Source organism: Pempheris klunzingeri, chromosome 8, assembly GCF_042242105.1.
Source record: "Pempheris klunzingeri isolate RE-2024b chromosome 8, fPemKlu1.hap1, whole genome shotgun sequence".
In the NCBI taxonomy this organism is placed as follows: Eukaryota; Metazoa; Chordata; class Actinopteri; order Acropomatiformes; family Pempheridae; genus Pempheris; species Pempheris klunzingeri.
This window is the reverse complement of record NC_092019.1, coordinates 17,603,464-17,621,454: the sequence shown is the minus strand read 5'-3', so window position 1 is coordinate 17,621,454 and position 17,991 is coordinate 17,603,464. Positions and strand designations below refer to the sequence as shown.

The following is a 17,991-nucleotide window of genomic DNA, read 5'->3' as shown; positions in this document are numbered from 1 at the left end:
ACCAATGTCTGAGGACTATTAAGTAACATGTAAGGTTTAGTAAGCATGTGACACACACACGGTTTTCTGTGATCTCAATCACTGACACAGACAAAATGTCATACACACTTTCACCCAGAATTGCGTAGTCATACACACAATCCTCTTTCTCTGTCTCTCTCACACACACACACACACACGCTAAGTAGCCTTCTTTACCCAGGTGCAGAGACCCACACCTGTTGGAGCAGCTCTCTGTAATTAGCTCAACACAATTATCATTGGTGGATGGAGGGGGTGTGTGTGTGAAGACAATGGGGCAGTTATTCTCTCCCTATCATCTCCTTCTCTCTCCCTGCTGTCGAGTAATGAAAGATTCTTCCCTTCTTCAAAGAGACGGAGTTTCCTACAAAACAGCTGAGTCAGAGGAGAAAAGAGAGAAGGATGAAAAGAAAAGGAGAACAGTAGGGAGGCAAGCGCGGTAATGCAATGCTGCTGGTGTGAGGCCCACTGGACCACAGTGATTGAGCTCACTGTTGTTACACACAGGAGTCATTTTCAGGAACCAGAAAAGGCCCATGGCTCTCACACTTAACACTAACAGCTACAACCTGGCACTGCCTCAGTATCTATTTGTGATCTGGTAACACTTTACCTGAGTCCTGCGTCATCCTAAAGCCCACAGTATAAGGAGGTTTTTCAAGTCATACGTCAGGGGAAAGGGCAGAATACGATGATTGTAGGGCTACTGATGGAGGCTGTGAGACATGTTTTATCAGGAAATCGGAGGGGAAAGTGTGAGTGTTTAAGACTAAAGTAGTCACCATTACCGAATATTGCAAGATCTGGTTTCTTATACAAGTGGAGACCTCAATTGTTCTTTTTTTTTTTTTTTTAAATCCTGGTCTCACGTGGCAAGGGGAACAATATTACTTTTATGAGTGGGGCTCCCAAGAAATAAAACTTAATTTCTCATTCTGGGTCTCTGACAAAATATTTAAGGACCTGGCTGTATGAGACACAGTCATCAGAGAGTTAGCTCTAGTCTGAAACAGTGCGAGAGAGTGGAATATTGTGCATGGCTCCGGGCTAAGTCCTGTGTTAAGGCCAGGAAGGAAACGAGAGCAGGGGAATCTCTGTTGGGTCACAGACAGACAAAAAGGCAGACTGGGGGTGTAGGAATCCGTGTGAGGTTTGAGACGAGTGGAGAGGAGGTCAGAGGTGCTGGGAGGGAAATCAGTTAGATGCAGACAGACGACAGACTGTGGCTTAGGATGTTAGGTGGATGAAATGGACAGCGGGGCCTCAGTGAGATGACTAAAAGGCCAAGAGAAAAGCCTTGGTCCTCCTCAAGGGACAGATCTGTTTTCTCCTGGTTACGTCACCAGAACGTGAAATGCACACATAAACACACAAACTTTTCTCTTTTTTTGGTGCACACATGCATGCCCCTACACACAAATGCACACAGACACACGCAGGGATATAAAAGAACCCCTGTGAGGTCAGATCCACCGGGCTGAGGCTGTCCACTGTTAGTAGGACTAGCCAGCTAAGCCTCACAGTTTCACTGGCAGCTACAACCACCACCACCAACCACTGTACCCTGTCTTGCCCTGCCCTGCCCTGCCCCAGCCCTCTCTCCACTGGCGGCTGTCTGTCCTGGCCCGCTGCTGCTGGTTCTCCGAGGCAGCAGTGCATTTATGTGTGTGCTTTTCAATTTGGGACAGGGCCAGTGCCACCAATTTGGGACTGGTGGTCTTTTTCTCTTTTCCAAAATGTCCTCATCTACCTTTTCCCTCCTTTCCTCTTCTTTCCTCCTGTTTTCCTGCCCCTCTCTCTCCCGTTCTCGCTCAGTATATTTCTCTCGGGCCGGGGGGCCTGTGGGCCTGTGGGTAGGGGCCTTATTCCATCAGCCTGGGGCTTCTGTCAGAGGCTTGTTCCATTTTGCGTCATGGTGTTGACTGAGCGGACCCCACACTTAACTCCCATAGAGCTATGGGGTTGGGCAGCAGGGCGGCCGGCGCGGGCTAACGCGGCCCCGTGTTCAGCGTGGTAATCTGATGGCCATGTTTATTTTATGCAGCTCTCCTTTGATGGAGCAGAAAAAGTCTTTGGGCTTTTTGTTTCAGCACTTTCACTGCCAGGTCAGAGGTGCTCGCCGTGGTTACGCTCAGGAAGAATAATATTTGCCCTTATATTCGCTCCAAACAGGCTTTTTTCCATATTAGTGTCAGGGATACTCTCTGGGTTTCTGCCTTCCACTGATTCGGCACATTGGAGGTGAAGGGTGGTGGGGGACCGCACCTCAAAAGCATTGCTCCCTGGAGGATAACGGGGGTGTTCCACAGGTCGTCCTCGAGGCCTGTTCCTATACCCCTGAGTGAACCCCCGTCACACTCAGCTGCGGATCTGAGAGACAGCCCTGCAGCCATATATATAAGTCCCAGTAGTGAAGGAAAACACACACATAAACACATGAAAACACTCTCCCTCCTGCTTGGCTGCCCCGGACTCCACCTCAGCTGTCAGTCGTCCAACCCTCCCAGGGGTTCTTTTTAATGGAGTTACCAAAAAAACAGAGTTACCTCTCCTTGTCTGCCTGTGCCTTTCACTGCCTCACCTCAAAACTCACACACCCACCTATCCGCCTTGTGTCAGCTGTTTTGGATGGGTCGAAAAGCCAGGGAACCACACAAAGTCATTATATGAGGTTTTGACCTAAACGTACGAGAGAGAGACAGAACTGTCCACGTTCACTGGATCGAATTCTGACCCCAATGTGTTCTGTACAACCACACCATAAAGTACAAATAAAGTCTCATGTATTGCCCCTCATCACAATGTCCTGCACTTACTGTCTCCCCGCTGAGCTTAACAGTGTTTATCTGACCTGGGAAAGTGGCGACTTACAGGACTCGCTTTGTCATGCAAGAATGCTTTTTACTTTGAAGATTAATTAGTACGTAGCTTTTGAGAGAAGAAGCCCAGATTGTGGCTGTGATATTGTTTATCTATCTCTATTCTGTTATTGTAATTGGCCAAGGTCTATGCTGTGATCACGAAATTACAGGAATGAATCATTGTCATACAAGATAAGACACCCTGGGGAGTTTTATATGGATAATATTTCATTTCCTTCTAGGTTGTTCATTATTTATGATCTGAATACAGAAAAGACTGGGTTTAGGCCAGACAGAAACAATAAGCACACATGCACACACATAGACACACCAGCATGCATGGACAGAAACTAGATCATCATCAGCTGTCCTCTACACCTCTTATCTTTCCATTGGAGATGAACAGAAAACCAGGTACAGGAAGGACTGTTTACACTTCCTGACCTCCTCCATATATCCATTATCCACCTTGCTGTCCTAACACATTAGGCATGTTGCTAGTCTCCCCTGTAAATGTGAGGTATGTGCTTACTCACAGATGGAGGAGCCTAAACTCTGATGTAATCCAGGGGAAACAGGGAAACAAGAAGGGGGGAACTGCCCTGGTGGTAGGTAATCCAATCCCTCCTGGTGCAATTTAGCAGCTCAAAACAATTACGGATTGACTGCCCCCAAATCAGCACCAGCAGCCAGACAACGGGACGTAGACTTGGCTTGTTAGTAGACAGTGACTTAGTAGGTCACTACAGAGGGGAAGCTAATCTGGATCAGGGTTTGATAATGTTGTGTTCGCTGTGTTCAAACTGAGCTTGAAAGCCTCTGCAGATGGCACTGTGTGGGAGACAGTAGAGAAGCCGGGTCAGTGAGTCATAAAGAGGTGCTGTCAGTCAAACGCAAGGATTCACCAGCCAGAAATCTGTCTGTGAGCCGTGTGTGTCCTCCTCTCCCCACTTACTGTCACCCAATCAGGGGCAGATTAAAGGGGATCTTTCCTGTGACAGGCCTCTATCTCTATGCCCTCTTCCTGTCCCACAGTTGTCCCATTCTCACCCACAGTAGATGGGTGATAGTCTGATTTACGTCGTTGCCATCACTATCTTTGTCAGTCATTCGCTTCCATGGCATCACTTTGTTTTTTCTAATCCCAGTATCACTGGTCATTGGCTCTTTTCTTCATTACCGTCTCACCTATCTCTCCCCATTCATCCCATCCCAGCCCATCCCATTCCTTTCTCTTTTCATGTGTCACCATCCCATACTCGTCACCACTCTAAGCTGCCAAGGATAGCCACTGTCACTGTGTTTATTGTCTTAGTGTCAAGCCTAGACCTATGTCTGTCCAGGCATCCTGTTCCATCCCCTCCCATCCCACTCTTTGTCGTCATCCCTTTCATTTCTCCCCAGTGATTGTCCATGTGCCGGTTGTTTCTGGGCTTTTAGTCCAGTCTGCTGCGGGGAATTTCCTTCTTATCGCTCGCTGGGCCATTCCTTGCATTCCTGGCATGCTTCCTGGCACTACCGGGGGTCCAGCCAGATGCGAAGGCGTCTGTAATGCAAGACAGACGCTAAAGCCAACTGACACCATTCATACATCGCGCAGTGACCTTCTGATGAGAATGGACAGTGTGAGTGATGAACAAAAAGAGGATGAGGAGCCAGGGAGAAAGGGGAGTAGGAGACATAAAAAGACAGTGGCGACGGGGGCGTAATGGCAATGTGTGTGAACTCTGTGCCAAAAATAGAAAATTCTGGATAGCTTTCATTTCTAGGTCCTTGACTCACTCACTGGTATTGATAAAAGAAGACATGTAAGGCATTTAAATATCTCCCGACAGAGCAGTTTGTGGCTAATTGGAAACAGCAGGGGGTCAAAGTGCACACAAACATTGGGAACAAGAATAGAGAGATTAGAATAACTTTCATGTCATTCCTCTTAGTCACATCCCTCCAAGGATAAAGGTGGTTCTCTGACTGCACACTAAACAAAACATTTGTGAGTTCCCACGAGGAAAAAAGATCAGGAAAATAAAACTGGAGAGATGTTGGGGTTGTGACAGGTCGTGCAGATGTACAAATAAAAGAGGGTTGTCAGACTCAGACTTGTCAGCTGGAGCTAATGATAACAACGGTTACGAAGAATGCACGCAAACGCATTACTTCCATATCTTACTTGCACTATTCCAGAGATAAGATAGTATGTCCAAGAAGTATGAGGGATAGATAATTCACAGTTTATATAAACATTTACAGTAAATGCCTTCTTTTGAGAGAGAGAATGCAAAAAAGTGCGATACGACAACAACAGCAGAGATTTCCATCGCCAAAAGGAAGACAGTGCATCTTCTGTGTCATGTTTTCACCACTTTAAGTCAAGTCACTTCAAACCAAAGTTGACATTTCAGTGAACTTGAAGTCCGCCTCCCCTCCCTGTGCGGTCAAAGCACAGCCTACTGAATGTGGAGAGAAGTCTTTTTGATTTCCAAACATTTTCAAATGCACTCTGCCTCCAAACTGTTGTGCTCAGCTCCCTGTCTGTAAGCTATTTCAAAACATAAACAGTGACAACATGAGGATATGAAATTTCCTTTCCTGTGTTTGCTCTTAGTTATGATGAAATTTACACACTCACACGCGCATGGTTGACGCACAGGAAATGGTCGGTGGAGCGATAGTAGAATCAATACAGCTGCCCATGTGCTCTGTTATAAGTTGTGTTATCTGCTATCACTGTTGTGGGAGTTTGATTTATGACTGTCAGCGCATAATGAGTGTTAATTTAATGAATGGTCAGTGATGTAGAGGCCTGATGTGCGTCAGCATTAACAGAAACAGCCTGTCCATGTCAGGTTAAAGGGGGTAGTGGGTTATAAATTGTATAAATTGGAGTGACCTGTCTAACATACGTAAGCATATGTGGGTTTTTGCGTGTTTGTTTGTGTGTCTTTGTGTATGTGTGTCCATCTGTCTGCAAAAGGGCATCCTCCCACCCCTCCCATCCCCTCTCCTCATGTGACTGAGGTCACATCATATTGACAAAGTCACTCGGTAGGGCAAACTGCGACGTCACACGAGTCCTCTTCCTTTTGTCTTCCCGCTCCCCTCACTCTTTGCCCGTCATCTCTCCAGACCTCTCTGCATCCTAACACACACACACACACACACACACACACACACACACAGAGCCCTCCCCATTTCCCCTAACAGTTTGTCAGCAGCTCTCAGCTTCCGTAGAATAACACGACAACAGACTCAGTGTGTGGCTGACGCAGACACACGGCGCGCCGGCAAGTAGTGGTCAGCTCTGATACAGTATACATCACTCACAGACACACACACACACACACACACACACACACACACACAGATGTAGTAACTCACTACAGAAGCACAGTGAAAGAGTAACAAAGGAACAGAGAATGCACAAGTAATGTCTCCGGGATAACTATTCTGCACGCTGAGGAATGCACCAAAAATAGGACCTTCGGTTTCACTCAGCTCTCCTCTCTCTCTTTTACTTTTATGACAAGTTCTGTACGGAGTCATTGGTGCAGATGTTGCAGCCAGGTGATAAAAGCTAGTCAATGTCTTCATCCACATGCTTGATTATATGCTTTGGTTGTTTAAATCTCATAGTGTTTATATTTCATTGAATCTCCTGTGCATCCGAGTGCACAAGAGAAAACAGAGACCAGGAGGAGAGAGGGATGTGAAGTGGAAGCGAATGAGTGTGTGAAAGAGAAAGTGAGAGAGAGCCAAAGGGAAGCACTTTGAAAGGAGGAAGAGTTGGGGAGAGAGAGGGACGCAGACAGGACACGCAATGACAGGGGAGGAAAGAATGTTTAGGGCGACTGAGAATGGTGGTGAGAGGAGCGGGAGGGAGAACCGGAGGAGAAAGCGGGAGCTCTGAGACAGGCCTGGGCTCTCCAGTGTATTAACACCAGTCTGAGATGGAGGGAGCAAGCGGGGTAGATGGAAAGACTGTTTGCACAGTAAAAAGTTCCTTTTGCGTGGGTTGCTTCCCGCTGCAAACCCCCCCTCCCTCCTTCCTCTTCTCCTTCTCACACTCTGTCTGTGACCTATTGCTTCAGCTAGTTCATTCAGAGATTTCCTCTTTGGCAGACGCAAAACTGCTCAGACGCAGTGAGAGTGAGGGGAACGTGAGCAGGTGAGCAACGCAGAGTCAGAGAGGGAGAGGGTTTCGGCTGACTCTCGCTGCTACACATGCACGCACGCACACGCATGCAGACACACACGTACACTGTGTTTTGTCACATACCATAGAGTTTGGTTTCCAAACAAAATGAGCCTCGTAAATGTGTGTTTAATAGAGAGCTGATTTAAACATTTTGCTCCCCCAGTTTCTGCCGGGAGAGAAATTTGCCTCATGCTCTCCCTTTCATCCCTGCATCCTGCCCTTTGCGCGGCTCTGTGAGCTGAGGCAGTGGAGGAAACCTGCAATAATGATGCTGGTTAATGTCCCCATTTAATGGTCTAATAAAAAGGCAAAGCAACAGATGCGCAGCAGCCATATCTGACTTCAGTGGGCAGCTCACATGAAAAAGGAAGAGAGCAATTGACACGCATAATTAGTAAATCACGTCCGTGGGGAGCTTTTTTCAACTAAAGACTCGCCAGTGGAGGGGAGGCGGAGGGGGGCTTGAGAGTAGGCTTTCCTGTCATATATCCATTTAAAAGAGGACAACAGCTTTAATAACACTGATCAGTGACAGTGGGAAAGAGAGTCAGAGACGTCACTTTATTGCCCAATGACTGCAGCCCCCTCCTGTGTGTCAGTATTTCTCCCTCCAAACCCCCCTGAACTATTAACACACTCACTTGCTCTCTGACGTAGGTTGAAGTAAAGGGGCAAGCGGAGGGGAGAAGGGAGGTGGGGTAATGATGACATTGGGTAGCGAGTTAGGGTAAGGTTACCATGACGATTCCCCAGATAGTATACCCCGCCGGAATCACGCACTTGGCATTGAGCTGGAGAGAATGAATGGGGGACAGAATGACGGAGTAGGGAGGAAGAAGAGAGGAGGTGGAGGAGGTCATGGGGAAACTTGAAAGTGTCCCGTTATAAGAGAGTAAATATTAACAGTAATAGGTCGGACCTTTGGTTTTCCCTTTGAACGTAATCTTCACGTTTGCTTACTCAGGCCCTGCTGGAATTCCCTGGAGGAAATGAGGGTGCAACATAAAAATGATGAATTTATTACTACTCCTTCTCCCATAATCCTTTTTACCATCGGAGCAACTTTGCGTCACAGCCAACATTTGCTCTGTTTACATATGACACTCTAAGGTAAGCAGAACATGAGACTTAACCCTAAAACCTACAAGACTACTTTATTATCCACCTGGACATGGAAATTAACCCACAGCGACAAACATTGATGGGAAAATCCACATCATCAGAATGGGTTGATTTGGTATTTGTTCTCATAATCTGACTACAACTCTAATAACACTAAAGCAAACAATGAACAAAAATCCCCAACATAAAAAAAAAATCTGTTCCTTCTCAAGCTCTTCCTTGTCAGATAAACTAGGAAGAATACCAGACTGAAAGTCTTTAAATCAAAGTTTTTAAAAGCGACTCTGGCTAATGATGAATGAATCATGCAGCTGTGTGGATTAACAGCCCGGCAAAAGGTGAGCGAAGAGTGTGAGGTGTTCAAATGATTTGAAGCCTGCGTAATAATGTGTGAATACATGCCATAGCGCACAGGAAACCTAGTGTAAAGCATGACCAATCTGAGTGAAGCTTGTGTGAGTAAAGTTTGTCTGGCAGCGAGGCCTGGCAGGCCCTGTCACAGGTTCCCCTTCCTCTCTGATGTCTTTGAGGTCGTAGTCTGAGTGTCTCACTCTGTTTCTCCTCCTATGGTGGTTTACACAGATTGGTGATGTAATGGGTAGCATATGAAGGCCACACACAAACACACAGACACACATAGACGCACACACAAACACTGATGCTCATGCACGATATACAGACACCGCACTTATACCACCACATACCCATAATTACACACATATACTGTACGCACACCCATTTACACAAACCCTGGATTCCCCCTTTTCCAACAGGCATGCACCAGTGTGCGCTCTCTCTCACACACAAAAACAAAGGTCTAAACAAAGATACATAACCCTTTTTATTTCGCGTACTGACATCTATGCACGTGCGCACACACTCCCACACACACACACACACACACACACTTAAAGGGCACCCACCCGGTGTCATAGTGTGTGAGTGATCAGCGCTGGCGGATGGCCTAACAGAAGACTGTGTGCTTCAGAACCACCCAGGAGACCCCCATCATAAGAGGCGGCCCAGAGAGGGAATGAGGGAGAGTGACTAACTTCACTTTTTCTTTTCTTCTCTCCCCAGCTGTGTCTTCAAACGGCCCTTTGATGTGGGAAATTAAAAAGAGCGAGTGTGTCAATATCTCCCTACGTCCAAACCCCACTCATCTATTTCCTTTCCTTCTTCTCCTGCTCTCCTCTTTACCCTGCTTTTCTTCTCTACTGTTGACCCGAGAAAACAGAGTATGACCCCATTTAACCACAACAACTCTGCCACCCACTCGCTGCCACCAGGCCCTCATCATTTGGAGGGTGTTTGTTTGTCTGTGTAGGCCCACCACCGGACTGGCAACTCTGTGTGTATATGTGTATGAGTGTGCGAATGTGCGCATACGAGGCCCACCACTAATTATTTTCAAACCACACCATGAGTGTATGTCTGTGAATGAGGGTCTCCTAATCTCACACCCAGACTCAAAAACGCTTTCTTCCTTTTCCCTGGTCTCTCCTCCTCACTCGGTCTCTCTCTCTCTCTCTCCCCCTTTGTGTGTGTGTGTGTGTGTGTCCACAGTCAGGTTTCCACCTCACTGTAGCCAAAATTTTAACCAAATTTTCAGAAAACTCAGCAAAAGATAATGCAATTTGTTGTAGTCCATTCACTACTGTTCTGAGAATATCATTATATTATACTGGCTCAGGTGCCACCGTACCACTGCAGAAGAAGAGGGCACCAGTCAAACTTCAACTGGTTGAAAAATAGTAGAAAACATGATAGAAATATGGCATTTATGTTTTGATTTCATGTATTCACAAGATTACAGTCTCCTAATGGCTCAACACAGATGTTTGCATCTGCTACCACTTTTTATTTCTTAAGTGGAAGTCACATGCTTCATGTACGTCTTATTTAATTAATTGGCTATGTCTGTTTCCATTGCACTTAATCGCATTTTGCTTTTATTGATACACCAACTTTTCCACGTTTCCACTCATGTGTTTTTTATGCTCAAAGTGAAAATGTGTATAAAAACAGGTGGATGCAAAGGCACCTATCGACTCCCATGTGATATACAGTATGTGTACAGTACGAAGCATCGACTGTCCCTCTGTCACGACTGGAAACTAATTCTTGCCCTTCGCAATAGTAGGCCACGCTTTACTGCACCTGACTGAGTGTTTCCAGACTGCCCAGCTCTGTATGTGTGTGTGTGTGTGTGTGTGTGAGTGAAAGAGAGAGAACCATACAGAGAGTGTGAGAAATCATGTTGATGTGCGTACAGTAGACGGTTATGTTTCTGCAAGTATCAGAGCGTCTTTTTGATGTGTTTTGCTGTTATTAGAGCAGCATGTTTTTCTATGACACAGAGCGTGTCGTGCGGGCGTGCGTGTGCATCCATGTGCATGTTTTGTGTGTGTGTGTGTGTGTGTGTGTGTGCTGTGTCTGACCCCGTCGACCACCTCCCACCCCTCAAGCGTGCGTCTGTGTTAATGTCCTGTGGTGTGTGTGTGTGTGTGTGTGTGTGTGTCCACTCACTGTTTCTATGCAACACTTTCAGAGGCCCCTTCTGGTCTGGACAACACCTCTCTCCTGCTCCTATCCGTCTCTCACTCCTCACTCTTTCCTTCACCCTGGAGAGGGAGAGAGGGAGTGAAAAAAAAAAAGGAGGTGGGTGGGGGGGCAGTGGAAATAACAGGCTGCTGTCTCAGGAGGGGCTCTAAAAAAAAAGAGAGCAAGGGGTGAGAAAAGGAGGGAGAGAAATATGGGAGAGAAAAGGTGTTTGCTGCTCGTATTAGCTGTAATACTGGGAATGTGGCACGTGTAGCCTTAAAGAGGCTTGTTGTGAATTAAATAACACAAGCAGACACATTTTCTGTGACATTTCGCCCTTGGATACAACACATAACACCAGCTAGGGCAAGAAAAAAGAAAGAGCAGGTAAGACTAGAGGCTCTAAAAGATACATGGTTACATGAGATGTGCTGATACAACATGAAAACAATGGGCTTTTTTAAAACGTCTGCAGTGATAGATAGAGAGAGAGAGAGAGGGGGGAAGAGATTTGGAGATGGAAAGATAAAAAGAGGTAGATGGGACTGATTGGCGCAGGTAGCGGGATGCGACGGAGGAAGTGCTGGAGATAGCGACAGGACAGGACGGGAGAAAGTGATAGAGGGGGGGGAGGAAAGAAAAAAAAAACAACGGAACATTTTTTTTTTTAAAGTTTCGCAAAGGGAGACAGGCAGCAGGGAGGGGAGGAGGAAAGAGAGAGAGAGAGAGAGAGAGAGAGGGAGAGGGAGAGAGCGCGCGCGTGTGTGTGTGTGGTGTGTGTGTGTGTGTTTTTATGAATGAAGTGAGTCACTGCCGATGTGTCATAGGCCCGACGTCTTTATAAAGGAAGTTTTAAACAAGCCTAAACACTTCACTGCGCGCAAAAATTGGACTTACCACACTCGCATCCCTCTCTCTGCATTTCTGTTGCCTCTCTCTCTCTCCCTCTCTCTCTCCCTCTCTCTCCAAACTGTCTAAGTGTCTCTCTGCCTTCAGCACTCCATAAAGACTACAAGGGCTCATCTCAAACTTGACTCAAGGCAGAAAGTTTGACGATATTGACTTTTACCTCCCGCTCCTTTGCTCTCTCTGAGTGCTCCACTCATCACTCTGCTCCCTCATTCATTCTCTCTCGTCCTGACAACTTTCCTCCTCACTCTGACTGACGAGTGCGAAGAAGAAACCGGAGCACGTGACAATTTCCGGAGTTCAATTTATTTATTAATTTTTCTATTTATTTATTTATCTACGTTTGTTTTGCTGGGTTTCACCCATCTCTTGGATCCGAACCAATATGAAATGTAAGTGTTTGTGTGAGTGTGTTTTCATTCGTGATTGCTTTATTTTGTTAATTAGAATTTCTTTTACAGCGTTTGTTTGATTTCATGTCTGAACAATGTGTTTAAATTGTGAGTCCAAAACTTTTATGTGACTGTTAACAGCTATTTATGATCCCTATGTGGGCTTAATTAAATTATATGTTCACAGATGGAACTCTAAACAATTCACTCACTTATGGTTTGACATTCAGCATGAACAACTTTATTCTCTGGTGATCCCTAAACTGTAAAAGTTACACTAGGACAGGGAGCTCAGATGCTCCTGCAGTGTTATTTTGGCTGTGATTCTTGTGGTTCACCTGTAATTATCAAGCATTCATCATTTCAACACCACTGTGGTTCCCTTTTAATACTTAGTCTACCTTGTATTTGAACTTGAAAGGAAAAGAATGAATGAGCTTACTGTTAGAGAGTTGACTTGGCTGGGTCCATATAATTTATACCACCAACTCACGTACCTATCCAGTTGCAGGTGTGACAATCAGCAGCATTCATTGCGTTGCTTATGGTAAAGGAGTGATGGTGATATTCAGTGTCAAAGCCCGGCTTTTAATGATTTAATGATTTGCATTCAACTTGTGAAAACATGACTCTGACACTGAAGCTCTTCAGCAGTCTTCTGCCAAGTCTGGAGATATTGTTTATATTATGGTGCAATATCTTCCCTTGGAGATGACAGCCGTGGCCTGAGGTCATTATCATAATGGCGAGATGACAGCGCCTCTCCACTAATTGCTTCCGTTTTGTTCTACCCCTACAGTGCTGCTCGACTCCTCCTCATCGCTCCTCTTCTCGCTGCTATTGGCCCAGCTGCCTGTGTTCACGTCTGCCTCTCCGGTACCGCACAGGCGGCCGACTGACATGGATAAACTGTCCAATCAGACGAAAAATCTAATGAAGCTCACCCAAGAACTGCTGGTAAGTGGAGATCATGACGATTGCCAGTGTCGGCTACTGATTGGAGGAGAGCCTCGACTCGCCCTGAATGTCCCGTGCTAATTGAATTGTTAGTGTGAAGAAGGATGGAAGAGGATGCTGGTCAGTGCGCCACAGCCTGTCTTGATTGAACTTCCCTTAATTGGATTTTGGTGTTAATGTAACCTTTCAGTTTAGGTCACGCCACACTAACTTTGCACCACGCACTGTTGTGGAAACTCACTTTGGCTGAGCTACACAAGGCTTGCTCAGGACTTCAGTTTGACTTAAGCTGCTTTCATTGATGACAGACTGGCTGGAGTCCATTTGCATGCTTAGATCAGAGCAGCAAAAGCCTCAGGGGAGATTTGACTGAGTGATCTCACTTTTAATCCACACTAGACTCGGAAGGGAGGGGAGGTCTGACTCAGCAGCCTCCTGGTCTGCCCGGTCACCTGACTGGTGGTGGTAGCAGGAAGATTGGTGGCCAGTGCCAGTGCCAGTGGACACGCAATGAAATTAATATCAGGTTTTATGGAACTAGGGGGAGTAAACACACATTTACAGTGAGGGTCTAGCAAGATACATGATGTGGTGAACAGGATAGAAAAACAAAACATAAAGTTCTAGGAATCAGTTTAATACCTGCATCCAACTGAGGCTGAACTGCCAAGCATACCATCTGAGAAATGACAGCAAAGTATATCACATGTCTGTTTACATAGAAACATGTTTATGTTCTGCGGCAAGACTGTGGAAGTGAGGATGGAGTTGAAGCAGTTTTTTCTCCTATGAAATGTGAATCACTTGCATCGCACTGACAACTCTGGCCTGAAATCTTATTTTGTTGACAGTCAGGCAGGTAGGAAAATCAGATTTGAGAACTTGGCCGAGATTTGGCCCCAGCTGGTGATTGTGTATCAACACTGTGTTTTAACAGGTGAAAAGAAAGCGGGAACATATCTCTGGATCTTTGGTTACACATGCCTGATCTGGATTCTATTTTTGCATTATGCAAATCTTTAAACTCTTTTGTTCAGGGGATAAAATCAAAAATAGACACATACTCTCTCTAGTCTTGGCCAGTAGACGATGTTCAGAAAGTGTATGCTCTGTACGTGTGTGTGTGTGTGTGTGTGTAGGTTTGTTGCTTTAAAACAACATTACAGGCCATTACAAGCCGTTGTCTAACCTGGGTTCCAGATGTGAACAATCCAGCATCATCAAAGGGAGACAGTATTAGACAGTGTTCAGTAACATGGAAGATTTATTTTTAATTTTCTTTCCTTATTGTGTGGAATTCCACTAAAGAGCGGACAAAGTTAGGAAAGATAAATAGAATGGGAATCCATGGAAAGTCCCTGCTAAAAAGCAATGAAACTGATGCTTTAAAGAGAGAAATGTGTGTCTGGACACACATAGGTCTATATAAGTTTTCCAACGCGACTGTGTGTGTGTGTGTGTGTGTGAGGGAGTCTGTGTGTGTTTGCATGCACGCAGCATGGGTGCAAATTCGTATATGTGTGCATGCATTTGCGTGTATGCATTTTTGTGGCTGTGTGTGTGTGTGCATTGAGGGTTCTGTAAATAGTCATGGTTGTGTAGGTGCGGTGTTTAGTGTTTTGCTTTCGGTCGCCACAGCAAAGTGACTTGATAAAAATCAAAAAAGATTTATCACATTCCAGTATTTGCATTCAGGAAGAAAAAGGCTGGATGCTAAGTTCTGTCGGGTGAGGTCATGATCTACGATGGAGAGAGCAAGAAAAGTAGGATAAGAGGGAGAATTAAAGGCTGAGAAAGATGGAGCAAAAACCACAAAACAAGAGATGAAGAGATCAGAGAGCAAACTAGATGACAAGCCAGTGGTGTGTGTGTGTGTGTGTGTGTGTGTGTGTGTGTGTGTGTGCGTGCGCGCGCACATGCACGCGATGTTGCATGTGCTTGTGCACCTGGTATGAGACGGAGAGGGGGAGAGGAGAGGGAGAGGAGGGAAAGGGAGGAAGGGGAAGGGAAGCAAGGGATGGAGGGGGACAAAAGCAATGGAGACAAAACATTGGGCCGCAAACATAAGTGAGCTCTTATGAAAGACTGACGGAGAGACGTGCGAGACAATGCGGCACATTCATCACTAAAAACATCAACACAAACAACTGGAGGCAAACAGTAGAGCAGGGGAAACACTGCATAACAGGCTATGGTAGCATTAAGCACACACTACCTGTTTACACAAAACATTTCTCAGCACTCATCAGCCTAATGTTGTTATGCTTCTTTACTGATTGGAAATGACGCATGCCGCATCAGTCATCTCCATCTATTCCTATTCATTAGGCCTTCATCTTTATTACTAAATTGTACCACCAATGGGCACAGCTGCCTTGGTAAGGTGGAACTCCACCAACCTGCAGTCGGGTTGTCTATCCCCCTCTGGTGGCCACGATGAGCACTACATCTGCTGTCTGGCCGTAGTTTACAATACAACTCTAGCTGGGCAGCGGCACTGCGTCATTCCATCTTTTTATAGCTGTGACCCTGGAGTTTCCCCACAGCCCTGTGTTGTCTGTCCCACTTGGAGCTTTCTTAGTCACTGCATATGTTGTTATCCTCGCTCCCTGTAGAAAACATCCTGTGGGTTCAGGTCATTTGCTCTTATTGTTGACATTTGGGGTGGCTGAATGTGGGTGAACTCACACTGACCCGATCAACCACACTCCCCTCAGTGAGAGCTACTGTCTCTAAGCACAGAAAACAGTCATCCAATCGAGGTGCTAGACTAATACTTTCCTCATGTTGCCGTGACTTGTCTGAGGATGAGTAAAATTGCGCTGATGCAAATTGCTAATGGGCTGCTCTGTGTCTTGTTTTCTCTTCCAGAAGGAGCATGCATTTGACCCAGACGTGGAGCCCCACAGGTTCAGATCTTTGCCAGAAATGAGCAACAGATCAGCCAATGACCTCAGCAATCTTGAGGTAATGCCCTGATAATGTATTTGTGCGTGACTTTGTGTGAGGGGCTGGTCTGTTTCTATCCACTCAGTTACATCTTACCACACCCATGCTAAGTCTCTAAAGTATGTCTGTGTTGTTTCCAGCTGAAGCCCACACTCTCTCAGCTGCATGCTGACCTGAAGCTGTATGAGCACCACTTTGAGTGGCTGAACAAGGTTTCAAAGAAGCACCATCACCCCGCGGTGCCCAAGCTGGTGGAGATGATCAGAGAAATGAGATCACTCATCAACCTGCTGCACCGTCAGGTAAAGAGCCGAGTGTCCCTGCCTTCAGGGCTTCATTTTACTTTGATCCATGAAGGTTTTGGCAGGAAATTGCATCATTTTCTACAACAGCTTGCTACCACACTTGCATTTACCTTCTGAAGAATAACAATAAATTGATTTTCTAATCTGTCTTTTCACCTACAGATGCAGAGAGTTGAAGCTCCAAGGCTGACTCCGGCGACCCCCTCCCTCCCCCCTCACCTCCCCTATCAGTTTGATGTCCTGCAGTCCAGCCATGAACTTCTTCAACACTTCAAGCTCTTCTGTGACTGGGCATACAGAGCATTCATCAGCCTCAAGCCCAAAGTCCAAAGTGCAGTTCAATGATGACCTGAACTCATTCATTCTTTTCCTTTCTACTACTTGGCTGCAGAGCCAGTGTGGATACATGGAGTCCCGCCTCAGCCAAAGGGGAATAAGGACCATGTCAATGTGCACTGTAGTCAATAGCATCCCTTAAGAGGCCCAAACGTCAACCAATGACATGTGTGTTGAAGAATGTTTCTTTCCATCAGAGCCAATAAGGGATGCACTATACTGCAGCCAGTTACATCCATCAAGATTCCTGTTAAAGCAAACTGCTAGTTTAACTATGATGATCACGACTCCCCAAACTGTCTCCTAAAGGCCTTGTTCATGACCATGTTATTTATGTATTTATTTATTTATTGACTATTAGTAATTTATTTAATTTTATTTATTTGAAGTTGTAATGTGTCACTCTCATCTTTATTTCTGTATTATGGTGAATTTACTTGCCCACACCTTTGTAATCTTTCTTTTTGTCTTGTGTCTCACTGATCCTGGAGAAAAACACAGTAGCACTTCCTAAGCCTATAGCTCTGATGATGACTTTTGTTTAAACTAACTTAATATACTTTGCATTTGTGTATTTCTTCAGTGCATAATTCTTCCAGTAGATGTAGCATACATTTGGGACAGCCAAGGTTTTCACTATCGCTCACACACAGTGCCCTTAGAGTAAACAGTTTAGAAGATGTTAATGTGATCTTCTAACCATGTTAAAAGTGCCATGTCGTACCGTATCAATTGATTGACCTATGAAATTGATTGCATTTATCTGGAAATGTCACGATGGTAGCTGAAGAGAAGTGAATACTTTCTTTTGCACCACAGCCACAGTTTCTATTTGCGATGCCTGTTTCTGGCATTCTGCACGAGGAGGCGTATTTAACGTTGTGATAAAGTTGTATGAATGTGCCCCGTTGCTGAGCACTGATGGACCAGATTAGATTCTTTGCACAAACTTGTTAGGATTAGCCTCTTGGATGAGTGAGATGGCTGATTTTGAACCTGTGCTTTGGGGTAGAAAAGTTTTTTTGTTTTTAGTTAAACACCCAAAGCCTTAAAATACTATGTATTGCGACACTATGTTCTGTACAGGTGTACATAAGTGTACAAGAATGTAAATTGTTGTATACAGTACTTTTGTGTATTATGTTGTTTTCTACAATATAATGTAGATTACTTTACCAATTTTATCACTATAATTTTTGTTCATTCCTATTCTAGTATTTGTTACAGTATTGACTATTTATTTAAGTAACTTGGTGGAACTATTTATTTTGTGCTGCAGTGGAGCAAGTCTCCTATCTTTTTGTACTTTTATACAGTTTTTATTCTTATTTACTATTATTATACCATCATGTTTAAATTATTGTTGTAACATCAAGATGCCTCTTCCACACACTGATTGG

The 17,991-nt window shown here is 45.2% G+C and overlaps 1 protein-coding gene across 1 annotated transcript; it reads left to right on the top strand.

The window, feature by feature from the left end:
• The first annotated feature begins 12,917 nt into the window (after window positions 1–12,917).
• il11a (interleukin 11a) lies at window positions 12,918–17,929 on the top strand. Its single transcript, XM_070835777.1, has 4 exons — window positions 12,918–13,001; window positions 15,873–15,968; window positions 16,091–16,252; window positions 16,418–17,929. The coding sequence occupies exons 1-4, from the start codon at window positions 12,945–12,947 to the stop codon at window positions 16,598–16,600; spliced, it is 498 nt and encodes a 165-aa protein (XP_070691878.1). The 5' UTR covers window positions 12,918–12,944; the 3' UTR covers window positions 16,601–17,929.
• The last annotated feature ends 62 nt before the right edge of the window (window positions 17,930–17,991 follow it).